The 27,752-nt window shown below is 37.3% G+C and overlaps 2 protein-coding genes across 2 annotated transcripts in view; one reads left to right on the top strand and one right to left on the bottom strand.

Moving 5' to 3' along the window:
• LOC103088378 (survival motor neuron protein) overlaps positions 1-1,647 on the top strand; it is a 31,675-nt gene extending 30,028 nt beyond the window's left edge. Inside the window, exon 8 of the mRNA XM_007457064.1 lies at positions 1,488-1,647. Coding sequence (XP_007457126.1) covers positions 1,488-1,535 — 48 coding nt within the window. The 3' untranslated portion in view covers positions 1,536-1,647. The remainder of the gene's footprint in view (positions 1-1,487) is intronic.
• A 19,444-nt stretch (positions 1,648-21,091) lies between these two features.
• NAIP (NLR family apoptosis inhibitory protein) overlaps positions 21,092-27,752 on the bottom strand; it is a 31,583-nt gene continuing 24,922 nt past the window's right edge. Inside the window, exons 10-14 of the mRNA XM_007457065.1 lie at positions 26,891-27,058; positions 25,591-25,743; positions 25,154-25,240; positions 23,497-23,661; positions 21,092-21,456 (exon numbers count right to left, since the gene is read on the bottom strand). Coding sequence (XP_007457127.1) covers positions 21,092-21,456; positions 23,497-23,661; positions 25,154-25,240; positions 25,591-25,743; positions 26,891-27,058 — 938 coding nt within the window. The remainder of the gene's footprint in view (positions 21,457-23,496; positions 23,662-25,153; positions 25,241-25,590; positions 25,744-26,890; positions 27,059-27,752) is intronic.

A 27,752-nucleotide genomic window follows, 5' to 3' on the forward strand; every position in this document is an offset into this window, starting at 1 on the left:
AAAGATAGAAGGTATTGAGGCCAGAAGAGAGAAGAGAGGAGTAGGACATTTGTGCTAAGTATGACCAGGAAAAACAGTAAATATTTGAGTCTTGATTTTTTTTTTAACTTCTAAAATATTTTTGTCTAGTGAGTACTGGTTTTTAATGGTTTTATTTTAATAAATGAGTATGACACATTATATATTTTATTTGACAGAAAATAAGTTGGCTCAGGAACATCTTCAGACTTAGTGAAAAGAAAACTTTCTTAATTGCAGCCTAATAATTGTTTACTTTGGAGTCACTTTTAAAGTACATTTGAAGGCTATAAACTTATTTTCTGATGATATTTTGTTAAAGAGAATTAAAATGTCTTATGTGAAACAAAATGTTCACTTCTGTATAAAATGTGTTTTTTTAAAAACATCTTTATTGGAGTATAATTGCTTTACAATGTTGTGTTAGTTTCTGCTGTATAACAAAGTGAATCAGCTATATGTATAATATATCCCCATATCCCCTCCCTCTTGCATCTCCCTCCCACCCTCCCTATCCCTTAGGTTGTCACAAAGCACCAAGCTGATCTCCCTGTGCGATTCAGCTGCTTCCCACTAGCTAGCTATTTTACACTTGGTAGTGTATGTATGTCAGTGCTACTCTCTCAGTTTGTTCCAGCTTACCCTTCCCCCTCCCCGTGTCTTCAAGTCCATTCTTTGTGTCTGCGTTTTTATTCCTGCCCTTAAATTCATCAGAACCACTTTTTCTTTTTTTTTTTTAGATTCCTCATATATGTGTTAGCATACGGTATTTGTTTTTCTCTTTCTGACTTACTTCACTCTGTATGACAGACTCTGGGTCCATCCACCTCACTACAAATAACTCAATTTCGTTTCTTTTTAAGGCTGAGTAGTATTCCATTGTATATATGTGCCACATCTTTATCCATTCATCTGTCAATGGACACTTAGGTTGCTTCCATGTCCTGGCTATTGTAAACAGAGCTGCAGTGAACATTGTGGTACATGACTCTTTTTGAATTATGGTTTTCTCAGGATGGGATTGCTGGGTCATATGGTAATTCTATTTTTAGTTTTTTAAGGAACCTCCATATTGTTCTCCATAGTGGCTGTATCAATTTACATTCCCACCACACTGCAAGAGGGTTCCCTTTTCTCCACACCCTCTCCAGCATTTATTGTTTGTAGATTTTTTGTTGATGGACATTCTGACCTATGTGAGGTGATACCTCATTGTAGTTTTGATTTGCATTTCTCTAATGATTAGTGATGTTGAACATCCTTTCATGTGTTTATTGCCAATCTATATATCTTCTTTGGAGAAATGTCTATTTAGATCTGCCCATTTTTGGATTGGATTGTTTGTTTTTTTGATATTGAGCTGCATGAGCTACTTGTATATTTTGGAGATTAATCCTTTGTTAGTTGCTTCATTTGCAAATATTTTCTCCCATGTTCTATGCTTCTAAATTCCTTTATTTTCCTTACAGGGTTTCAAACAAAGTCAAAAAGAAAGAAGGTGCTCACATTTCAATTAAGGAGTAAGTCTATCATCATTATAAAAGAGAATATTACTTTTTTATAAATTTTGTAGTTTGTAGAAAATATATGTTTAAAAACTGAAATATTGAAAAGTAGAAAAGTTAATGTAAAACAATATTAAAGACATTTTGATGCAAAAACTATTTGATAAAAGATTGATTTAAATCCCCTCTAGAATTCTTATGATGTCAAAGTATCATCTCAGCAAATACTTGTTGGTTGGTTGTATTGAAAGGAAAACATACCTTTATAATAGAGATCCTTAGAATCAGAGATGAAATTTTGCATCACTGTAATCAGACAGACTTGCTTTTTCATTTGAGATGCAGTATGAAATACACTGTATTACCTATGACGTGTTATGGTCAAAAAAGTTTAACTGGAATTTAAACAAACCTTTAGGATCTACTTTCCCATTTATCAGAAATACTGGGGATAGAGCAACAAGTTAAATGACACCACAAAAGAAATGATCAGACAGGTCCAGAACGTGGAATGTTCTGGAAGATAACTGGCCTTCTTTCTTCAAAAAGTCAGTGTCATGAAAGAAAAAATGACATGGAGTAGGTAACTATTCCAGATTAAAAGTGACTTGAGATATAACAGCCAAATACAGTGTGGCATCCTTCATTATTCATTAGACCCTGGTTTTGAAAAGCTATTTATAAGAGACTTGGGGGTTGAGGAAATTTGAATATAGACTGGATTTTAAATGATATTAGATAACTATTGCTAATTTTATGAGCTGTGATAAGGGTGTTGTAGTTTCTGGAAGAATGTCTTTAAATTTGCATGCTGAAGTATTTAGAAGTGAAGTGTTACAGTGTTTGTAATACATTTCTAAATGATTTACCAAAATGTATATATGTGTGTGCATGAAGCATATATGGCTGTTATTGAATCTAAGTGGTGTTCATATGGATGTTCATTGTACTGTTTTTTTCTATTTTCTGTGTGTTTGAAAAGTACATAAGAAAAGTGTTCAGTATTTTTAACTAAATTAGTAAAATCTATGTGTCTATTGTATTCCCTTTTTACATATTATTTTACACTTTTGGTCCATATTCATCCATATTTTGATGTTTATCATCAGTATTTTGTGCATGTGTGTGTGTGTATATATCCCCACTTAATATCACATTTTTAATGTTTTTACCTATTCTTTCTATCAGCTTGTTTGCCTGTATGTTCTGCCGCTGTTCCTTTAGTTCAGTAGCTTTTGGCATTCTCAATAACATTAGTAAATACCTTCTTATATGTAGTACTCGATTCTATTCTGTCATAGCGTTAGGGTAACTTTCTGTGCTGTGACTATTTAATAAAAGGTTGTGGACATTATGATTCTTAGTAGATGTTTCCATGTTGCTTTGAAAAGCAAATTTCGAAAAACATCTTTTCAAAATCTATGCATTCCTGGGAGGGATATTTTTTAAATTATATAAATCCTCACATTTAAAAGTATAGTTACCTGTATTTCATTTTTCGATTAAAGTCAGTTTTATTCAATTGAAGTTCTTCAGCTAGGTTATTCAGCTAAGTCTAAAGAGATGAATAGAAAAACTAGGCAGGGGATGAATTGGGCTGAAGTATTCCAGGCAGAGAATGCACAAGCTAGAAGCATTAGGGCAGTGTGTTTCAAGGCCTAAGACTAGCCCAAATGTCATACCACTGTCATCCGTTCTCCATCCATAAGTAAGTTCCCCTCTTTGAATCTGTTCTCTGCTTATTTCTATTACATAGCTTTTCACAGTATAATATCTTTATTGTTTATATATCTGTCTTTCCTCTGTCGTTAGAGGCAAGGCACTACATCTCATTCTTCATCATGTCTACAGTATCTGGCATGGTTTTTTGAAGTCTAGAATGGGCTTAGAGCACAGATTGGAGGGAATGTCAAAGAAGAGAGAAAATGAAGTCAAAACAGCTTGCTTTCACTGTAGTAATTGTCCTTGTGGTTATGAAGAATCCTAGATGGAAAATGCCATGGTCTGTACCTATATTCAGAAGATAGGCAAATAGAAGGTGAGATGCCATATTTGAAGAGTACCTTCATTAAGGGATCAGCCAGAGATTACTTTATCTGAGTCATGTTGTAAGTTTAGCTTTTCTGTATGGTTGCCATTAACAGAAATAAACTACAGGGTTAATGGTTATGAACTTAAGTTATGTGTTGTTTGAAGCTCTTGGTGAATGGAAAACAATGAATTCAATTCAGAAATGAAATTCTGAAAGTTTAACCAGAGCAACTCCTGCTTCTGCAGAAATCCATGTTTATATACAGCAATCAGTAGAATACATTCAGTATTCAGGTATTTCACAAAATACTTGGTGTTTTATCATTTTTGTGTATGAATTGTGGCCTTGCAAGAGGATTCAAGAACATTTTTACATCGCTCTCATTTTTTTTTCCAAATACTTTTTTTGAGGTTAATTTATATACAGTAAAATGCACAGATTGGGACTTCCCTGCCAATGCAGGGGACATGGGTTCAAGCCCTGGTTGGGGAAGATCCCACATGCTGCAGAGCACCTAAGCCCGTGCGCCACAACTACTGAGCCTGCGCTCTGGAGCCCGCGTGCCAGAACTACTGAAGCCCGCGCTCCTAGAGCCCGTGCTCCACAACAAGAGAAGACACCGCGATGAGAAGCCCACGCACTGCAACGAAGAGTATCCCCCACTCACCTCAACTAGAGAAAAGCCTGCACGCAGCAATGAAGACCCAACGCAGCCAAAAATTAAATAAATAAACAAACTTTTTAAAAAAATGCACAGATTTAGAGTGAAGAGTTTGATCAGTTTTGAGAAGGTATACCATTGTTACTACATCAAGATAAAAGAACATTTCCCTCAGTCCAGAAGTTCCTTTGTACCCCTTTCTAGTCATTCACCACACTTACCTATCCTGGCAATCACCATTCTGACCTCTGTGAACAAAGATTAGTTTTACTTAGTTTAGAACTGTAATCATACAGTATGTTCTCTTTTGCACAGGATTGTTTTAAATTATTATTACTTGTGGGCTCAGCTATTGTCCTGAGATTATATATGTAACATATTTTGAAGACACCAAGTAATATAGTTGGAGAAGCTTTTGGAGAAACTAATTTCTTTTCTTTCTTTTCTTTTTTTATTTTTTTAATGGAAGTATCGTTGGATTTACAGTGTTTTAGGTGTATAGCAAAGAGATTTCAGTTATACATATACATATACATATACATGTATGTATACCCATTCTTTTTCAGATTCTTTTCCATTATATGTTATTATAAGATATCGAATATAGTTCCCAGTGCTATACAGTAGGTCCTTGTTGTTTATCTATTTTATCTGTTTTATATGTAATAGTGTGTATCTGTTAATCCCAAATTCCAAACTTATCCCTGTTTCCCGTTTCATTTTTGGTAACCATGTTTGTTTTCTATGTGAGTCTATTTCTATTTTGTAAATAAGTTCATTTGTATCATTTTTTTAGATTCCACATCTAAGTGATATCATATGATGTTTGTCTTTCTCTGTCTGACTTACTTCCTCAGTGTGATAATCTCTAGGTCTACCCATGTTTCTGCAAATGGCATTACTTCATTCCTTTTAATGCTTGAGTAATATTCCATTGTATATGTATATACCACATCTTCTTTATCCATTCATCTTTCAGTAGACATTTAGGTTGCTTCCATGTCATGGCTATTGTAAATAGTGCTGCTGTGAACATTGGGGAGCATGTATCTTTTCAAATTAGAGTTTTCTCTAGATATATGCCCAGGAGTGGGATTACTGGATCATATGGTAGCTCTATTTTTAGTTTTTTAAGAAACCTCCATACTGTAGGAGAAAGTAATTTTCTGAGCTTCGAGCTTCGAAGTTCTGATCCTTTCATTACTAGTTATTGTGACACATAAATTGACCTTTTATATTTTAAAATGGCATATAATTTAGGGTTGAGCTGCATTCCACTTTAAATAAAACTTGGTTTCTAGGCAGAAGAAGAAAGATGTGAAGCAGTGTACCTGAATATTAATGAGTCTTTGTGTTTAGATAAATACTTCTGGTTAAGAGTAAATAAAATCTTATATATAAAAGATAGCATAGCTACCTTGTTTGATACCAGTCAGTTGTTAGTTAGGGGAGCAGGGATTTGATTTGAAATTTGTTTGCTTACAAACTTCATGTTTTTTCCAGTTAAGCTGCTGATCTGGAAGGTTGTACGTTCTTTGGTAAAATTTGGACTCTGTAGTTTCCCTACTCTTGCCATTACCTGTAGGTAGATTTTTTTTTTTTTTTTTTTTTTCCTTGTGTTTTGCGGGCCTCTCACTGTTGTGGCCTCTCCCATTTGCGGAGCACAGGCTCCGGACGCGCAGGCTCAGTGGCCATGGCTGACGGGCCCAGCCGCTCCGCGGCATGTGGGATCTTCCCGAAACGGGGCACGAACCCGCATCTCCTGCATCGGCCGGCGGACTCTCAAGCACTGCGCCACCAGGGAAGCCCATCCTGTAGGTAGAATTTTGACTTCTAGGATATTGTTCATTTTACTTTTACTGTAAAATTTATAATAAAATTTAAATTAAATTTGTAAAAAAAAATCTTACTTTATAGAACTTGGTTTCAGTAGACTCTTAGCTCTGTGTTAGTTGGGTTTTTATTGTAAAGGAAACTAGAAACTGTCACATCATATTTTTCTTCCCTTGCAAGTAATAATAGCTGTATTTTTTGAATGATTACTATGTGTTGCTAGGCATTGTTATTTCATTGAATCTTTTTTTTTTTAATAAATTTTATTTATGGCTGTGTTGGGTCTTTGTTGCTGCTCACGGACTTTCTCTAGTTGCAGAGAGCAGTGGCCACTCTTCATTGCAGTGCGCGGGCTTCTCATTTCAGTGGCTTCTCTTGTTGCAGAGCACGGGCTCTAGGTGTGCAGGCTTCAGTAGTTGTGGCACGTGGACTCAGTCACCCCGCGGCATGTGGGATCTTCCCGGGTCAGGGATCGAGCCCATGTCCCCTGAATTGACAGGCGGATTCTTAACCACTGCACCACCAGGGAAGTCCCTCATTGAATCTTAATAGCACTCTCAAGTTAGTTACTATTTTTATTCCCAAATGACTTGCTTTGGACCACATAGTAAGTGGTAGAACTCTGTATGACTTCAGAACTCTCTCCAGCTCTTAGCCCCCCAGCAACTGCTTTTGCCAGGCTCTGTGGAGTCTTGTCCTACACATGCATAATTTAGGATTTGGGCAAGGACCTAAGTGGGAATCCTACACAGATTTTTGGGGCTCCTTCTCTTTAAGTCCCTCCTCTCTAGACCTTACCTCCTCAAATTCCATCTGCCTTATTTCAGAGCCGAGACTCCAATCCCTGTTTCTTCCACCCACCCAGGAAGAACAGTACTCTCTACTCAGGCTCCACCTTTCATGCTGCAGTTTGGAAATTGTGTCCAGCCAAAGGGGGTGAATGCAAAGCTCACCTGTTTCCCTTTCTCAAGAATCTCACCCTGTGTTCTCTGTTGCCCAATTCCTGGAAACAGTTGCATCATAACTTGTGCCCAGTTTTGTAACCTATCACAGGAAAACAAGTACACTACCAACTGTTCCTCCTATTTTTAAGCATTTAATCATTTTTTTAAATACTTGGTTGGATGGCACAATTCATTGCATCACCTTTTCATTTTGGAACAATTAATTTTCAGTGGTTGGATGATTTCTGAAAGATTAATCTGTTGTGATGGTTAAAACAAAATGTGCTAAACAATGATATACTCTGTCTCTCAAGTACATAAGGTTCATATGTCAGATTTGGGGTTATTGGTATGTGTGTGTATGTGTGTGTGTATATATATATATGTATATGTATATATATATATATATGTATATACTTCTCTATGACAGTAGTAGGTCTGTTTTGGGCTTTTTTTGTTAAGCTGTAGTTCCATAGAATTATTTTTGTGAATTGTTGATTAGTTTCATGTATTGGGCCTCAGAGTCTAATTAGTGCTGTAGATCATCATGTGTTGTCATATTGCCTCCCCAAAAGAATAAATAGTTACTAAAGCCCTCATCCTTTACACTTATCGTAATTAGAGTATCTACTTGTTATAGTTTATTTAAATTATTTCTTTCTCCATTGTTATTCATGTTATAAAAGTTCTAAAATAGTTTGAATCAGTTTTTGAACATTATTCAGTTTATTCTTTTAATTCTTTTTGTGTGTGTGTTTTTCTTAAACTACATTGTTGTTTGTTATGTATAGCAATCTGATAGGAAAATATATTTAAATGAAAAAGTAAGATGCAGAACTGTGTGTATTATGCTTCCTGCCATTTGTGTAAATATACATTTACATATATGCATGTATGTGCATTGAGTATCATCTCATGGCAATAGTCCAGTTACTACTGAAAAGGGACTAGAAGACACAGGGATGTGAGGGAAACTTCACAGTAAACCTTTTTGTATTTTTTCTACTTTTGTGCTGTGTACATTTACTGACAGTAAAAAAATAAATATGTCATTAAGTTAAACTTGGTAAGATGTTAATATATCATCTTACTCCTTTACATTTTTTTCTTAATTTGTTTTTATTGAAGTATAGTTGATTTACAGTGTTGTGTTAATTCCTGCTCTACAGCAAAGTGACTCAGCTATACATACATTCTTTTTCATATTCTTTTCCATTCATTATGGTCTATCATAGGATACTGAATATAGTTCCCTGTGCTATACAGTAGAACCTTGTTGTGTATCCATTCTATATATAAAAGCTTACATCTGTTAACCCCAACCTCCCACTCCATCTCTCCCCCAACCCCCTCCCCCTGGGCAACCACCAGTCTGTTTCTATATCTGTGATTCTGTTTCTGTTTCATAGATAGGTTCATTTGTGTCATACAGTAAGTCCCCTACGTACGAACCTTCAAGTTGCAAACTTTCAAAGATGTGAATGTGCCCCTCTATGCCAGCTGCTGTACTGTACTACTGTGCTTTTCAAGGTACTATACTGTAAGATTAAAAATGTTTTATTTTGGGGGACTTCCCTGGTGGCGCAGTGGTTAAGCATCTGCCTGCCAATGCAGGGGACATGGGTTCGAGCCCTGGTCCAGGAAGATCCCACATGCCGCGGAGCAACTAAGCCCATGCGCCACAACTACTGAGCCTATGCTCTAGAGCCTGCGAGCCACAACTACTAAGCCTGCACACCACAACTATTGAGCCCACGTGCCACAACTACTGAAGCCCATGTGCCTAGAGCCTGTGCTCTGCAACAAAAGAAGCCACTGCAATGAGAAGCCCACACACCACAATGAAGAGTAGCCCCCTCTTGCTGCAACTGGAGAAAGCCCGCGTGCAGCAACAAAGACCCAACACAGCCATACATACATACATACATAAATAAAAGTATTTTTTTAAGTTTTATTTTTTGTTCTTGTTTGTTTTTTATGTATAATTTGTGTGAAAAGTATTATAAACCTATTACAGTACAGTACTATACTGTGTATAGTTATAGTACAGTACTATAGTACTGTACTATACAGTACAGTACTATACTATAGCCGATTGTGTTAGTTGGGTACCTAGGCTAACTTTGTTGGACTTACAAACAAATTGGACTTACGAACGTGCTCTTGGAACAGGACTCATTTGTTATGCAGGGGGCTTTCTGTATTTTAGATTCCACATATAAGTGATATCATATGGCATTTGTCTTTCTCTGTCTGACTTAACTTCACTCAGTATGATACTCTGTAGCTCCTTATATGTTGCTGCAAATGGCATGATTTCGTTCTTTTTAATGGCTGAGTAATATTCCATTGTATATGTGTACCACATCATCTTTACCCATTCATCTGTCAATGGACATTTAGGTTGTTTCCATGTCTTGGCTGTTGTGAATAGTGCTGCTGTGAGCATAGGGGTACACGTATCTTTTTGAATTATGAACTTCACAGTATACCCTTTTGTATTCTATTTTTGTGCTGTGTACATTTACTGATGATAAAAAATAAATAATATGTAATGCAGGTACACTTGGTAAGCTATATCATCTAACTCCTTTAAACTTTTTTATTTTTCCATTTTTATAGGTAATTCGTATAGTGTTTTATAATAGGTAAGTACTCTTTCCTCAGTATTTCTTGGAGAACACTTCATATCAGTATGTAAAACTGTCTTGTTTTAAACATATGCAAGATATTCTTATATACAGATGTGTAACATACTTATTTGACTGAGCTCTTACGGATGGAAGTTTAGGTTGCTTCCAGTTGTTTGCTATTTAATACTATAGTCAGTGTTCTTTTACATAATTCTTTTTGTAGATGTCTAAATACAGCCTTAAGATTATATAAATAGATTGCATTAGAATCAAGAATTATAGAATTAGAACTCCTGGATTGAAGAAGATACACATTTATAACTTTAAAAGATTTTTGCCAAATTGCTCTCAGTAGAGATTGTATTAATTTCCATTTCCACCAACACTGTATGAGAGTCTCTGTTTCCCACAGTCTAGCCAATAATTTTTTTTTGCGGTACGCGGGCCTCTCACTGTTGTGGCCTCTCCCGTTGCGGAGCACAGGCTCCGGACACACAGGCTCAGCGGCCATGGTTCATGGTCCTAGCCGCTCCGCAGCATGTGGGAGCTTCCCGGACCGGGGCACGAACCCATGTCCCCTCCATCAGCAGGCAGACTCTCAACCACTGTGCCACCAGGGAAGCCCTAGACAATAATTTATCAGACCTTTGGATATTTGTCAGTCTAGTAGTTGGAAATGATTGTCTCATTGTATTTATAATTTATCTTATTATTGTGAAGTTCAGCACCTTTTCTTGTGTTTAAGAGAACTGTGTATCTTTTCTTATCTGAAAACTAGAAACATCACCGTTGCCTACTTTTCAACTGGGATGTGTGCTTTTCCTTTTTGATTTGCAAGAATTCTTTGTGCTATGAGTTACAAATACTTTTTTCCTAGCTTGTCATTTCTTTTGACCTTGCTTATGGTTGTAGTGGTTGTTGTCATTTTGACAGAAATATTTGCTTTTTATGTAGTCATAGTGTTTAATATTCATATAGTCAGAATCATCCTGCCTTTTCAGGCTTTTCTTCTAATGCTTCTACTGTTTAATTTTTTTCCTGTATCTATATGGTAATTTTTCCATTATCATTTTAGATATTTGTGCTTACTTTCTCTTTTCAACTTTTGCTTATAAAATTTTATCTACAGATGATCCTCATTATTCATAGATTCTATATTTGCAAATTTGCTAGCTTGCTAAAATTTATCTGTAATCCCGAAGTCATTATTTGTGGAGCTTTCACCATCATTCATGGACACATGCAAAGGGTGAAAAATTTGAGTCACCTGACAGACATTTTCAGCTGAGATAAAGCTGAAAATGTAGTGCTCTGTTTTCTTGTTTCACCTTTCATACTATAAACAAAGGTCATTTTCACAATCTGTTTAGTTCTACATTTTTCTGTCTTTTGCGCCTTTTGACTTCACTCTTTAAAATAGCCCTCAAGTATTGTGCTGTAGTGATAGCTAATGTTCCCAAGTGCAAGAGGGCTGTGATGTGCCTTACAGGGAGAATACATATGTCAAATGTGTTCAGGCATGAGTTGTAGTGCTGTTGGCCATGAGTTCAGTGTTGTTGAATCAACAATATATATGAAATAGTGTGTCTTGCAACAGAAACACGCATAAGTTTATGTACTGATCATCTGGTAATGTGACCAGAGGTTTGCAGGAACCTAGCCCTGTGTTTCTTCTAGGAGTAATGGCTCAGTATTCACAAATTCATTGTTTGTAGTGACGTTTAAAAACATAACTGCCATGAATAATGATAATTGACTCTATGTAATTTCAAGTCATTTTACAGTTTACAGAATAAAGAAATAGTGAAAATAACTTTGTTAGCAATTTCAGTGAGAATTTAAATACAGCAAGCCCCAATTTTTTTTAACATCTTTATTGGAGAATAATTGCTTTACAATGGTGTGTTAGTTTCTGCTTTATAACAAAGTGAATCAGTTATACATATACATATGTTCCCATATCTCTTCTCTCTTGCGTCTCCCTCCCTCCCACCCTCCCTATCCCACCCCTCTAGGTGGTCACAAACCACTGAGCTGATCTCCCTGTGCTATGCGGCTGCTTCCCACTAGCTATCTATTTTACGTTTGGTAGTGTATATATGTCCATGCCACTCTCTCACTTTGTCACAGCTTACCCTTCGCCCTCCCCATATCCTCAAGTCCATTCTCTAGTAGGTCTCTAAGAAAAAAAAAATGTCATGAAGAACCTAGGGGTAAGATGGGAATAAAGAAACCCCAATTTTTATTATGTATTTTCCTAGTATTGAATGTTTATATATATCTCCAAATCAGATAGTATCCTTTGAATGCAACTAACTGTTCATTGGCTGTTATGCATGAACCTGAAATATATTTATCTTATAAATACTGACTAATAAATTTCTTTTTTTTGAATCTTATTTTATTTATTTTTATACAGCAGGTTCTTATTAGTCATCCATTTTATACACATCAGTGTATTCATGTCCCAATCGCCCAATTCATCACACCACCACCACCCGCCGTGGCTTCCCCCCCGTGGTGTCCATACGTTTGTTGTCTACATCTTTGTCTCTATTTCTGCCCTGCAAACTGGTTCATCTGTACCATTTTTCTAGGTTCCATATATATGCGTTAATATACGATATTTGTTTTTCTCTTTCTGACTTACTTCATTCTGTATGACAGTCTCTACATCCATCCACGACTGACTGTAAATTTTAAATGCACCTCTGCTATGTCCTAGCTTATCATTACCTTGATTCTTCATGCACTTGGTTCGTCAAAACAGTACTTCTGAAAGCTTCTGTTTGTTGGATAGACAGAGATAGCTATCCTCTGTGTTGCCTAATAGCAGAACATTTCTTTTTTTTTTTATAGATAGCAGTTAGAATGATCTTATTGTTTTTCATTTCTACATATTTATTACCTTCCAGTTACTTTGTATACACATCTGTCTTCCATATCTGTCCACAAACTGTAAGTAAATTTTAGTGTACAAGCATTGTAAAAGTTGAAAGAATATTGTCACATGTCCTTTTAGCAAAATGGGATGGTTCAGGTTTTTAATCATAAAATATTATATAATGAAGTCCTTCCTGTTGAAGGACTAACTAAATGATACTACCATATTTTCTTTTTTGTCCTGAGAAAGATATCAGTTCCTTTATTTACAAAACAGAAACAGACTCACAGACTTAGAGAACGAACTTATGGTTATGGGGCGGGGGAGGGGGGAACAGATAGTTAGGGAGCTTGGGATTGACATGTACACACTTCCGTATTTAAAATAGATGACCAACAAGGACTTACTGTGTAGCATAGGGAACTCTGCTCAGTATTATGTAACAACCTAGATGGGAAAAGACTTTGAAAAAGAATAGGTACATGTATATGTATAACTGAGTCACTTTGCTGTACACCTGAAACTATCACAACATTATTAATCAACTATACTCCAATATAAAATTAAAAGTTTAAAAAAAAAGTATATCATTTCTTGAGTTTGGGAAAATTCACCTAAGTAGAATATGTCATCTGAAGACTCATCATCTGAGACTTTACTTATATGAACAATTTCACCATTATTAGTCCAGAGTAAAGATCAAAATTTTCTTCTTAAAGGGTTAGATGGTAAATATGTTAGGCCATAGTTTTCCAGCCGCTGGCCTAGATGTTACTCTCTATCCCTTTACATTCATCTTTTAATTGCTTTAATAATTTTGAAATGACTTTCTCTGTCGATTTTGTTCTCTTTGCTGTTATGGACAGAAAATGAAAAAGTCTGAATTCTCAACTGTGTTCAGGGTAAGCCTTAAAAAAAGACTACAAGGATTGTATCTCCATACTTCCATTAAAACTTCTTGAAAGATAATCCAGTACTTTGGACAACAGAATAAGAAAACTGAAGGATGGTGTAATAGTGATGCTTTATTTCACTACTAATGATTTATTTCATCATCGTTTTAGGTGATTCCATCCTTTCACGTCCTTATTTTAGTCTTTTTTTTTTCTTATGCATAGCTAGAGGTCGCTGGTGAATGTATTATCTATTGCTACATAACAAATTACCCTAAAATTTAGCATCTTAAAACAGCAAATATTTATTTATCTTTAGTTTCTGTGGGTCAGGAATGCGGGGCAGCTGAGGTGGGTGGTTCTCCTAAGGCTGCAAATCAGGTTGTCAGCCTCAAGGCAATAGTCATCTCACAGTTCTACTGGGGCTGGAGGATCTGCTTCAAGCTCACCCAGATGGTTGTTAAGAGGCTCTCTTGCTACCTGGCGTTCTCCATAGGCAGCCTGAGAGTCCTCACAAAGTGATAGCTGGCTTCTCCAGAGTGGGTGATCCAGTACAGAATGAGCAACACCACACGTACTTTTATAACTTAGTCTCTGAATCACACACCATCACTTCCACCTTTTTCTATCCTTTTGACATAAGTGCAGCCCATGGCCAAGTGGAGGGGATTAGACAAGGGCAGGAATCACTGGGGACTATCTTGAAGACTGGCTACCACAATGAGTTAAAATAAAATATATCCTGGAATGAAGAATAACAAAATGTTTCAAGATAAGAGATAGTAAAATCACTAAGATTCTATATTGTAGATTTATAAAAGAGTCTAGTAGAGTTACAGCATAATTGCAAGATAGGAGTTTTGTTTGTTTATTTTTTTTTAATAAATAAATTTTCTCTTTGTTCTTTGGCAGACCTCTAAGAGTGAGTCATGAATGTAAGGACAAATAGTTAGAACTGATCGAATAAGAAACTCAAAAATTGGGAATTCCCTGGCGGTCCAGTGGTTAGGACTCAGTGCTTTCACTTCCATGGCCCAGGTTCAATCCCTGGTTGGGGAACTAAGATCCAAAAAAAAAAAAAAAAAAAAACCAAAAATTAAAATTGTGTTCACTGGGCTCAGATGATATACTCGGGATTAATTTCCACTTTCTGCTTTCCTTAGAAGTTTTTAAAAATTTTCTTCCTATCTGTTGTTTATTAAAATGGATATTTCAGGACCATAAGTTTTTCTCTGACAATTTAGTTGTATTCTGTAGAATTCTTGTTTTCTGGATATTCCAAATTTCAAAATTTTGTTTTTAACTCTAGAAATGTTTTAATTTCAGGTTAATTTCAATTAATTTCAGTTAATTAATTTTTAGGTTAATTTTAATTTCAGTTAGGTTTAATTTCTAGTTTTATTGTAGTTATAGAATGTTATTTGTATTGTTCTAATTACTATTTTTTTTAACACATAATTTTGATCATTGTTTTTAATATGTTTTAAATTCTGTTAGGACAGATCAAATACCAGTGCTCCTGAAGAATTTTTTAAAAAAATACTCTTGCCCATTTATTCCTTCAAATGAATTTCATGATTAATTTGTCTAAATATCTAACTATCCCATAAAGATTGAAATTAGTATTTTTTTACACTAGCATATTTTTATTCTAATTTTATTTACCATGATGCATGTGTTGCTTTATGTTTTCTTCTTTATGATTTTATAAGAAAATAGATTTTTAAATTTCATAATTGTATGTAGACTTTTTATCTTTCGGATTCAGGTGCAGCTCTCTCCCAAGGAGGATGGTATATTGATGTGCCCTGGTCGATGTGAACAGAAGTTTCATCGTTTTCTTCATGAACACTTGGATGGGTGCATGTCATCTTCATTTCCCCTTGTTGCATGTGACTCATGCTTAAATAACCAGTTAGCTATTTTGAGGGAATAATCAGTTTGAATAACTGAACAATGGAAATATGAGTGATTAAAAGAAATTCAAGGTCACACACAGTGCAGAAAGTCAATCTGTCAAAATCACAACTGAACCCATTTGTATATTGTAACTTTCTTAGTAAGTATGTTAAGATTTTTATCAATGCCTTTAAAAATAAATAACTTTTTTTTTTTTAAACCTTGACTATCTGAATATTTTTCTTTGGAATATATATGGTAGGTTGGAGTCTGTCTAAGGATGTAGAGAAAACTACTCGGGCTTATTCGGGTAAAGGGTAGTATTGTAAAGATACAACCAATTGTAAAACAATGTTGCTGGTGATCCAAGGTTAGGGAACAAAGCCTAGCTGAAGCTGAATGTCAGAGGAATGGACCTGGCCAGTCAGGAACCAAGGCTGTGTTCTGTTGCTTGGATGTCATATTGTCATTCTCCTCCTGCACCTTTTCTTATCTGTCTGCCTCTCTTCTAGCCTCCTCCACCCCCTCCTCATGCACACTGCCTAACAGTATTGCCCAGGCCATTCTCCCTTCATCATTACCTTGTGGTTCCATCTACCATCCATTTGACTATATCTGTGTCTCTCAGTTCAGATTCTCTGCAGAGGTAGAACATAGTACTGTTTTAGTTTAGTCTAAAGGATTGGTGTTCATATGCCTGAGATTCTCCCTAGTCCATTTAGCTGTGGGAGAAGATGCTAATATGTAAGTGTTATTTCTTTCAGAGGTTTTGCTTGGGTAAACTGCATGTGCCTAGCATATTAGTAGCTGCCCAGTATTTTTTGAATAAATAAGTGAATATTCAAGTGCCTGGTAAGTAAGCTTCGCAGAATGGAACGTTCTATGGCTTAAGCTTTTTTGTACAGGGTAAGTAGAGTTTTATCATTTTTCATGACAGTTAGCTAATATTTTATATTAATTGCCTAAAATATGCCAGGTTACATTTAGTTATGAAGGTAGCTTATTTGCTTTCTAAGATTTTTGGATGTTACCTCCCTTAATATTGTACCTAATACAGTTGGAGAGTAGTTGTAGGTTCAGGAAAGTCATTCATTTCAGCAAATATTTATTCAACTTTCTATTAGGCACTGTTCTAGGTGCTTGGGAACAAAACAGATGAAAGTTCCTGCTTAGAGTGGTGGGAACTAGCTAGTAAACAAGTGAAATTTATAAGGTGGCATGTAGTGATTCATGTCGCAGAGAAAAGGGAAACAGGAAAGGGAGCTGGCAGAGTGGGATTGGAAGCAGGGATGCTTTTTAAAAAAAGAACAGGGAACTCTTAATTGAGGTGACATTTGAGCAGAGATCTGCAGAAAATGAGAGCCATTCACATAAGTGAAGAACCTCCCAAGCAAAGAAAATGACAGGTGCAAAGGTCCTAAGACAAGAGTGTGTTTAGCATGTTCAGGGAACAGCAAAGAAACCAGCTTGGCTGGAGTGGAAGTGAGCAAGGAGGAGAGATTAAGTTCATATGTAGGCCATTACAAGGTCTTCAGCGTGTCTTGGGAATCCATTGGAAGGTTTTGAACCAAAGGTGTTGCATGATCGGATGCATAAAAAGAGGCTTCTGGGGGGAACTCCCCGGGCGTCCAGTGGTTAGGACTCTGGGCTTCCACTGCAGGGAGCACGGGTTTGATCCCTAGTCGGGGAACTAAGATCCCACATGCCGAGCAGCGTGGCCCCCCAAAATAATAATTTAAACAAAAAAGAGGCTTCTGACTGCTTTGTTGAAAATAAACCATAAGTTTCAAGGGAGACAGAGCAGGCCGAGTAGGGCTTGGATCTGAGTGTATTTTCCAAGTGGAGCTCAGGATTTGCCAGTAGGTTCCATGTGGAGTATGAAAGAAAGGAGTCAAGAATGACCCCCAAGGTTTTTGGCCTGAGCAAGTGGGAGAATAAAGTAATGAGATGGCGACTTCCCTGGTGGCGCAGTGGTTAAGAACCCACCTGCCAATGCAGGGGACACGGGTTCGAGCCCTGGTCCGGGAAGATCCCACATGCCATGGAGCCACGAAGCCCGTGAGCCACAACTACTAAGCCTGCATGCCTAGAGCCTGTGCTCCGCAACAAGAGAGGCCACCACAGTGAGAAGCCCACACACGGCAATGAAGACCCAACACAGCCAAAAATAAATACGTTTATATAAAGTAATGAGATGGAGAAGTCTGCATAAAGAGTACTTTTGTAGAAAGGAAGGAGGAGTTGGGTTTGGACCTGTGTAGTCTGAGGAGTTGGATATGAGTAAAGTGTTCAAAGGAGAGACCTGGGATAAAGATGAAATTTTAGAAGTTAGCATAGACCTAGAATTTAAAGCCATTCATCAGGATGAGATAGCCAAGGAAGTGCACATAAATAGAGATGTTAGAGGAGAACTCTGGGGTACTCCCAATGTTTAGAGATCTGATGCGAGAAGCAGTGAAAGAGACTGAGATGGAGCTCTCAATTAATTAGGAGGAAACCCAGAGTGATGCCCTGGAAGCCAAATGGAGAAAGTGTTTCGAGGAGTGATGGGCCATATCAGAGCTACCAATAGGTCAGCTGCTGCTAGCACGTCACATAGGCTGAGGACAAAGAAGTATTTGTTGAATTTACCAGTGACCCCCGTAAGGGCCGTTTTGGTGCAGTGGAGGCGGTGGTAGAGGATGGAAAAGAACAGATGAAGACACAGCACATGTAAACAACTCTTTCAAGAGTCTTTGTATTTCTGAATTTTTGTTATATTTGGGTATGAGTGAAATTGTATTTGACATAACTTTAGAATTTTTTGTGAATCTTGGTTGTATATATGTGTATGTGTGTAAATTTTTTAATGTAAGATTTCTTACTGTGGGTCATGGTGAAAAAAGGGTTTAAAAAATACGGGATTAGAACAAGAAGGTGAAGAGAATGTTTAGAAAAGAGGTAAAGGGGGCTTCCCTGGTGGCGCAGTGCTTGGGAGTCCGCCTGCCGATGCAGGGGGCGCGGGTTCGTGCCCCGTTTCGGGAGGATCCCACGTGCCGCGGAGCGGCTGGGCCCGTGAGCCATGGCCACTGAGCCTGCGCGTCCGGAGCCTGTGCTCCGCAAATGGGGGAGGCCGCAACAGTGAGAGGCCCGCATAACGCAAGAAAAAAAAAAAAAAAAAAAGAAAGGGAGAAGTTTTGGAACGTAAGGATGAGTGTCAGGGCAATGAGGGATGACCTAGGAGTCCTGTGGAAATTGATGTATACTGGAATAAAGGGTATAGTGACCTTATGATCCAGAAATAATCCGTTCTCTGTAAAGGGCCAGGGTAAATTAGTTCAGCTTTGTGGGCCTCTAAAAATGTAAAAAAAACATTCTTAGCTTACAGGCTGTGGTCATACTTTGCTGCCCCCTGCTTTTTTTTTTGGTGGGGGGGGGGGGCCCTGCCACATGGCTTATGGGATCTTAGTTCCCAGACCAGGGATTGAACCCAGGCCCTCAGCAGTGAAAGTGCAGAGTCCTAACCTCTGGACCACCAGGGAATTCCCACTGCCCCCTGCTTTATACTAGAAGCCCTTGGCAGAAGCTCTGGACAAATAATTTGCGTGGAGTCCTGTTATTTTTTAAAGTATTTTTAATAGTACATGTATACGGTACAGAATTCAGATGATTATATGCAGGATAAAGTAAACCTCCCTACCGTGTCCACTAGCCATCCTGCTCCCCTCCCTGGAATCTATCATCATTTACAGTTTCTTATTTAAGAAGTTTTCTATGTATGAACATGCATGTACATACATGCTCTCAGTCAATCTTAAACTTAACTAGATTCTTTTTCCTTGAGGTTTGAACTATGAAATGTAATAAGTAATACTTGTACCACTTATGACGTTACTGCCTTCATATCCAAATCCAGCCTTCACTGCCTACTCTGCAGTAATGAATCTGGACCCTGTAACTAACTACCCCTCCCTTGTCAGCAGGTACAGTGTAAAGCTTCGTCAGTAGAGAGCGCTGGTGAGACACAGGAGGGGCAAGGGACTACTTTTCTTGGGTCCAGTGCGCCTCTCTAGCAGACAGCTGCAGCACATGGTTTCTGCAGCCTTGTGCAGTGCCTGCCTTCAGCAGTGCCCAGTGGCACTCAGCAGCCCCACGTGGATGGCTTTCCCTGGCACCCCCAAAACACTTTCTAAGCAAAGTGCTCCAAGCTTACACCTTCTTGGGCTGCACCTCTTTAATTAAGCCAACCTCTCTGTTGTCCCATGGCTGTGCCTTCTCTGTCGAAGTCTAGATCTCAGCCCTGGGGTACTTTCTTTGGGTGCTGTCTCTCAGCCTAGCATGAAGAGCCAATACCTGCTTAGAGTTCTCAATTTCATAATCAATCCTCATTACTCCAGTTTCCTGTTACAGTGAATAACTCTTTATAGTGAACTTTCCCCAAATTACTGTGTGGTTTCTATCTCCTGATTGGACTCTGATACAAAACTTAAAACCTTTCTGATTAGAAAAGCATTAGATATAAAATCAGACAAGAAGATAATCCATCTCACCTTCTCGTAATCTCACCCTCCAGAACAACTGTTAATGTTGTAATGCTAAACTAGTTTTATGCTTTATTTTAAATATAAAAATAAAAACAGCTACTTGTAAAACAGAAAGCAGTACAAAAAGGACGAAAGTAAAAAAGAATGCCTTCCTGTCCTCTTTCTACCCACTTAAAATAGTTACCACTATTACCATTTCCTTGTGTATTCTTCCAGAAATTCTTAATACATCTAGAAACATGAGAGTATAGTTTTTAAACAAATGGAATCATACCATATATACCGTCCCTGTGTTTCATAGTAAAAATAAAAATTAAGGTGAAAGAATGGTTGTTTTCCAACTTATACTAGCATTATGAATTTGGATTGGCCTTCTAACCATTCAGAAAACTCTGTTGATTAACTGGTAGGAGTGAAATTTTGGACACAGGCACAGATGTAGACATTCACATCAAATGTAATACCTTGAACATTATGAAGTCACTGACAAAATATGTTCTCCCTGAGTAAAGTGGATTCATAAGAAAATTTTAAGGCCATTATAAATGCATATGTTGGACTCTTAAACATGTGGTTATCTAAAAAAACACTGATGATACTCAAGATTCTTGAAAACGCAGATTTAGCTAATTTCCAATAATGCTAAATTCTATTCTACACTTTTTTGCTGTTACAATAAGCATTGAATCAAAAGCCTCTAGAATACAAGCATTTTCCCTAAAACCTATTGCTTCATATCCAACACAGTTGGTAAAGGGAAGGTATAAGTAAACCCTACTATACCAAAGTTAATTAAATGTACAAAACAGACCCTACAAGGATTAAGGAATATCTCTTGTTTCACCTATGTGTGAAAGTGATTCAGTCCTTAAGTTAGCCATTTTCTAATAACTTGAATACTCCTTTCTTATTGTGGCTTTAAGATAGATTGGTACACCTCTCCCTACCCCCTTCTCTGTGGCTTTGTTACTGTTTACCATAGTTAGCCTGAAAGCCTGACGCTGACCCTGGGTAATGAGTTAGATGCGTAAACTTGATTAAAGGTCTGATCTTTGGTTGGGGAGGATCATTAGGGACTTCAGAGTTACTGGTCATAATCTGTTTCTTAAGCTCAGTAATGGGTAAGCAGGTGTTTGGTTTTTTTATTACATGCCTTATGCATTTTATTCTTTTGTATGCAGTATTTAATAACAAGTTTTTGGATAATTAGGTTTTTTAAACTGTTGACAAAAATTTTCTTGATTTAGCAGTTTTTAGCTAAATCTTCTATTTCTGAATGATTGGAGAGAATGGCAGTACCCATTTCCAGTGAAGGGTGAAGTGTTTAGATAGAGGATGCCTTTCTATCATGGCAGTAAGCAGTGTGATGTCTTCTGCATCCAGGAGCCAACTTAACATGTTAAGTCTAGTGAGTCTTGGCAGTCGTAACACACATTGACTCAAAGACTTGACTGTTGTGGCCTGAGCTTTGATACATTCTTTGAAATGCCTGGAAATTGTTAACTCTTGCAAGTTGGGCATGTTGTCCAGTGTTTGAAAGAAGTTTCTGTATCCTTCCTCTGTAATCTTGTGGTTGATTGAAAGATTAAGATTCTCGAGTTTCTGGAAACCTCCATTGATTGCTACCTTGGCTATAAATATAAAAGCAAAATATTTATGAAAACAGAATCATAAGGACTTCCATTTCAATACTGGTAGACTAGGTTATTTGAACCAGCCTCTTCTACCACCATCACTTAAAGTAGAAAATGCCCAATTTTAATAAAGAAGTATAAATTTAACAATAAGTACATTAGATTTACTTCTAATTGGAGTATTACAGATTAATAAATTACATTTAAAAAAACCAAACTGGGGCTTCCCTGGTGGCGCAGTGGTTGAGAGTCCGCCTGCCGATGCAGGGGACACGGGGTGGGTACACTGGCCTCATCCACCATACAGCCCCTGATTTGTCACATGATTCTGCTGAGTCATATTTATCCGCCCAAAACCCTTGAAGAGAGAGAAGTTAAGATAAAAGCAGATTGATAGCCTGGCTTGCAAGCATGAATGGACAGGGTTATGTTGGAGCAGGTCAGAAAAATACTATATATATCTCTCTCCTGGTTGAGTAACACCATTGATCAAAAAAAAAAAAAAAAAAAAAAAAAACCCAAACTGTATATTTTTACAGGAGACACACTTTAAATATAAGGACATAGAAAGATTAAAAGTAAAAGGGATACATCTCTAAATAACTGGTGTGGCAAAAAAGTGACAACTGAAATTAGAAAATATTTTGAACTGAATGAGAATGAAAATATGACACTAAAACTTGTGAGAGGGAGCTAAAGCCAAAGTTAGTGCTCTAACTATCCATCTCAGAAAATTAGGATATCAAAAAAAAGAAAAAAGAAAGAAAGAAAGTAGGACAAAAAAAGCAAATTATATCCAAAGAAAGTAGCAGGGGATAATAGAGATAAAAGCAGAATAAATGGAAAACATGTGTAGAGAAAAAAATTTTTAATAAAATTGAAAAACCAATCAGGTAAAAAAAAAAAAGTATTGAATATATCAGGAATGAAAAGGGGACTATCACCACAGGTCATACAGATATTTTTTAAATTATAAGTATTATGAGCAATTTTAGAAAAGTTTTTAAATCCTTAGAAAAATGTAACTTGCCCACACTGAACCAATGATAACACAAACATATACCAATAGAAAACCCACAATGAGATATCACAACAGATTCATCAGAATGGCTAAAGTTTAAAGGTCTGACAATACCAAGCAGTAGCCAGAATGTGAAACAACTGCTGGTAGGAATGTAAGTTGGTACAACTATGGAAAACAGAATATTTACCAAATGACTCAAAGTCCGCCCTAGAAATACCTCCATATATGCATCAACAGTCATGTACAAAATGTTCATAGCAGCATTATTCATAGTAGCCAACTCATATCCAGTTGAATGGATAAATAAATTGGCGTATGTATGGTCATACATGGGACAATATACAGCAATGAAAATCAGTGAACTCTGTAGTCACACGCATCAGTATGACTAAGTATCACAAGTATGTTGAGCCCGAAGAGGCAGGCACAAGGGTACATACTGTGGAGGATTCCGTGACATATTTTTAAAACAGGTAAAACTAATCTATGGTGAAAGAAAGCAGTATGGTGGTCACCTTTGGGAAGGAGGGGAATGCAGCGTCAGAAGGGACACAAAGGCGGCTTCTGGGATGTAATATTCTATATTGTAACCTAATGAGTAAGTGTTACACAAGTATGAGTAACAAGATTTAAGTATGTTCACTTGAAAACTCATTGAGCTGTACACTTAACGATTTTGTACTTTACGTGTATTAATTTTCTATTTTAAAAAAAGTACTATAAAAAGGAGTACATGGTGGGTATGTGGCCAGGTGTCTGAGACACTAGGTGTTAAGAGTGGACTTGAGGGCTTGTGTAGTCTCAAGTGGGAGGCTATCTTTTACTTCTGAATCTGACCAGAATGAACCAAAATCCACAGAACATTAGAGGGAACAATATACTAGCAAAAATGAGGAAGTGGGTTGAACATTTTTAGAGGGACGAATGTTTTTGCAGACATTTTGCAGCAGAAAGCTTGAGTAATACCACTGGCTTTCATGTGAGCTGAAAGAGTTTATCTGAGGGTATCTCACCAATTCCCACCACGCTGTCATCATCCAAAGTCTGGAAAAATGAGAGAATGCGGAGACAGTGAAGATGCTGACATTGCTGGATGATCAGTTTGGCCACTTGATGAATCCCATCCCCAGTAGGAAGGATCAATTCTTCCAGGTTATTTAGAGAACCTAAGGTGTAAGCTATCAGAAGATATAAAAAAGCTATTCTCTGTACTGTGTTCCCAAAGAATTGTAACTGAAAGTCTCAAAATCATGCACATTCTACGAGTCCCCATGTAGCACAGAGGCTATTCCTCTTTCTCTCCAAGAAAGGCGTCAGCCTACACCTTGACCTTCATTGCTACCACTAGACAACCATTCCTCCACCCTTCCCCAACCAGTCTCTCCTGTACTGAAGTCCAAAAGGCCTATCACATCTCCATTTCCTTTTTTTTTGGCTGCACCACACAGCTTGCAGTTCCCCAACCTGGGATTGAACCCGGGCCTTCGGCTGTGAAAGAGTGGAGTCCTAACCACTGGACCACCAGGGAATTCCCATCCATCTCCTCTTTTAGACTGAAGCTTCTACTGGCTCCAGGATACTCTCCTAACTCCTCAATGCCTTCAGCCCCCTTCCTTTCTGTCCTGGTGTCATCCTCAACGAGTTCTGCCTCTTCCTCCTAGCACTAAATCCTCACAATCCACCACTCTCATAACTTAACTTTTCCCTTTGATCCCTCCTGAGCATGGCTTCGCTTGTTGCAGAGCATGGGCGCTTGTAGCACGGGCTTCAGTAGTTGTGGCTCGCGGGCTCTAGAGCATAGGCTCAGTAGTTCTGGTGCACGGGCTTAGTTGCTCCGTGGCACGTGGGATCTTCCCGGACCAGGGCTCGAACCTGTGTCCCCTGAATTGGCAGGCAGATTCTTAAGCACTGCGCCACCAGGGAAGTCCCCATTTTTGTTCAAATAAATTCTTAATTTTTAATATGCTTCAGTTTATCTTTTAAGACCTGTTAGAACTTTTTTCCAGAGCATACATTGCTTTTGTAATCATAAAAAAATAAGTTGAAAAAGTAATCTCTATAGTTATCATTTTGTTAAATCTAGGTTTTCATATACTGAGTTTTCATAACCTTAAAAGATACTTTCACCTATATTCTAGAAACCTTTGAAACAACAGGTATTTAACTTGTCTGGAATGGATACCTGGCAATGAAATTGCATGGTGCTGGGACTTCTCTGGTGATCCAGTGGCTAAGACTCTGTGCTCCCAATGCAGGGCACCCAGGTTCGATCCCTGGTCAGGGAACTAGATCCCAACGCTGCAACTAAAGATCCCGCATGCTGCAACTAAAAGATCCAGCATGCCGCAATGAAGATCCCGCACGTGGCAACGAAGATCCCGCATGCCATAACTAAGACCCAGCGCAGACAAATAAATAAATAAATAAGAAATTGCATAGTGCTGTAACAAACAAATCTGTATTCAAAGAAATGAGTCACTCTGAGAATATTGCTTTAAAAGACATCAAGTGAGATCAAGGCATTTGGAGGGTAAAAGCTGAGCAGCACTGTCCCTCCTAATGAGCAAGGGCAGCTAATACATGTTGTAATTTGTTATAGCTAATGCAAAATAGGAGGATTTTATGCGGGAAAATAAAGAGCAAGCTTTAGGCACTGTCTTATAAACATACCAAATTTTTCAGCTGTTTCCTTATCAGGAATATATTGGTGCTCAAGATTTAATATCTTCAGAGAAATAAAATTTGGTAAAACAATGACTATAAAAGGGAAAAGAAAAATTTAGTTACGTCAGCTACATTTCTTATACCAAAAAGTAATGTGTTTAAAGAGTATTTTAAAAGTGATAGAAATTAATATATTAATTCAGATTGAATTAATTGGTATGACAAGTAGATAACACAAATCTTTGCTCAGGAAACAATTCTCATAACTAGAAATGTTTAAACATCTAGAAACAAATATACCTTACTTGAAAATTCATTTAAGATCAGATATTTATTGCAATAGTTTTGTTCTTTGACATCAATTGCATTTTTAATATTTGGCTGTTAAAAAATGACTGTCCACAGAAGCATCTTAAACCAAATTTTACAATTTTAGCTCTTACCAAATGGGGCGGCTTTAAAAAATGGTCCAGTAAGCTTAATTTCTTCAAGTTTCTTGCAGGAAGCAAGTACAGTCATGAGAGACTCAAGATCCGAAAAGAAATTACATTGCAGATGGAAAACACGAAGGTCTGGAGAATTCTGAATTAATTTGACTGTAAAATATCAAATTTAAGGCATCAGAGATTGAAATTTTCTATCAGAATTAGTCATATAATTTATTAACTTGTTTCAACAATAGTGAATTAAAATAAAGCATCATGATGTAGTGAATTGGGCTTAGGTTCAGGGTCTGTGACTAACTGATGAGCTACGTTAACCGTCGTTACTGACCCTCTCTGGGGAATGAGTTTTCTCCTCTATATAGTAATGGCATTGACTCAGCTAAAACCTTCAGCTTTAACATCCTAATGTCTCTAAGTTTGCACATGATGTTTACACTATAGAAACACTATGCAAAGAAACATAAAGGCAGTGACAACTCTGAAGCAAAACTTAAATTTGATGAAAAAACTGCTGAGAAATATAAGAAAACTACTACTTCCAGCGTCAGCTACAAATTTTTTTGCGTGCAGCTCTGCATGTCAGTTCAGGAGAGATTTACCTTTTTTTAGTCTTTAGTGTTTAGTCTACTAAACTAAGGAACTGCTGATACCTAAGTCATTTTGCTAAATGATATATTTAAGAAAGATAGCTGTACAGGTTGTTCATCAGCCATGAGAATGGTTGATGAAATATATTTATAAAGGCTGATGAGAAACAGGGAAAGCCTTCTGATTACTACCAGTAGTCAGATTTCCTTCCCTCTTATCTGGCAGATCTCTAAATTGCAACGTAAGAGCAACTTAAACAAAAACAAAATAAAAGAACTCTAGAACTATTTTTTGGAGAGGCAGTAATACCACCGGTTAAGAGCTCAGACTTAAAAGTCAGAATTCCTGTGTTTAATTGCAAATTTACCATTTCCTTATCTGAGTGACCTTGAGCAAATTTATCAGTACTTAACCTCTATAACTCCATTTCCCCAACTGTCAAAATTAGAACATAATAGTATTTACCTTGTAGAATGGGTATGAAGGTTAAATGAGTTAATACTTATTCAGTGCTTAGAACAATTCCTACCACGTAGTAACAGCTCAATAATTACAAATAGCTGTCATTTTTTAATGACAACAAGTGCTATTCCGACAATTTACCTTGGATACAGGCTTCACCCTCAGATCCACAGGATCCAAATAAATTATTGGCCAAGTAGGTTTTCCAAGTGATACAAAAACAAGTAAATCAAAGTGCCACACTTACCTAGTTTGGAAGGACCGTATTCAGCTAAAATTCGGATCAATAATTTCTCCATATGGTGGAGATTTAGGAATTCTTCAGGAATGACTGAAAAAACATCTCGTTTATCACCCAGATTCACAGACAGTTCTTTCAAGCACAAGAACTTGTCCAAACTAAGAAAGAGTTGATCTAGAAAGTAGCACACAGTTTCCCATTATTAATCTAAAGTGTTCCAAATGCAAAATTTCAAACTGTCATTTGATTCATCAAACTATTTTCATATTTTAGATGAAAACCTTTCACATACCATAAGACTTTCTTTTTTAGAAAGCACATATATGAAGATAATGCTTTCTGCAGCATTTACTGATTATGTCAACTAAAAAAAAAATATATGCACAACCTAAAAGTTTTGAGTTATGTTTTATTCAGTGGACATTCTTAGGACTTCAAGTCCGGGAGGCAGCATCTCAAGTAATCCTGAGAAAACTGCTCCAAGGAGGTGAGGTGGGGAGCTAGGATATATAGGAGTTTTGCAACAAAGGCAGGTAGTCAGAACAAAAGATTACTGTTAATAAAAGAAAACTAGATATCTCAAGTTAAGGAATTTAGCACTTTTCTATGTATGGGAAGATGCAAGAGTCTGGGGTCACTAAAATCATTCTTTTGATATGCACCTCAGCTATCTGGGGCCAGTATCCTGTGTTTTCACATCCTGAGTTACTTCAAGCTGCACCCTTTGGGGTGGCTGCAGTCTGATGACTGCTAGATGGCAGGTATTCTTTGTTTCCTTCCTGAGTTTCCTCAGGGCTCACTATCAGGGGTGGCTGCAATTGCTGATAGCTACAACATCCTTTGTTTACTGATGTGGCAGGCAATATTT

The sequence above is a fragment of the Lipotes vexillifer genome, unplaced genomic scaffold (genome assembly GCF_000442215.2).
Source record: "Lipotes vexillifer unplaced genomic scaffold, Lipotes_vexillifer_v1.1 scaffold241, whole genome shotgun sequence".
NCBI lineage: Eukaryota > Metazoa > Chordata > Mammalia > Artiodactyla > Lipotidae > Lipotes > Lipotes vexillifer.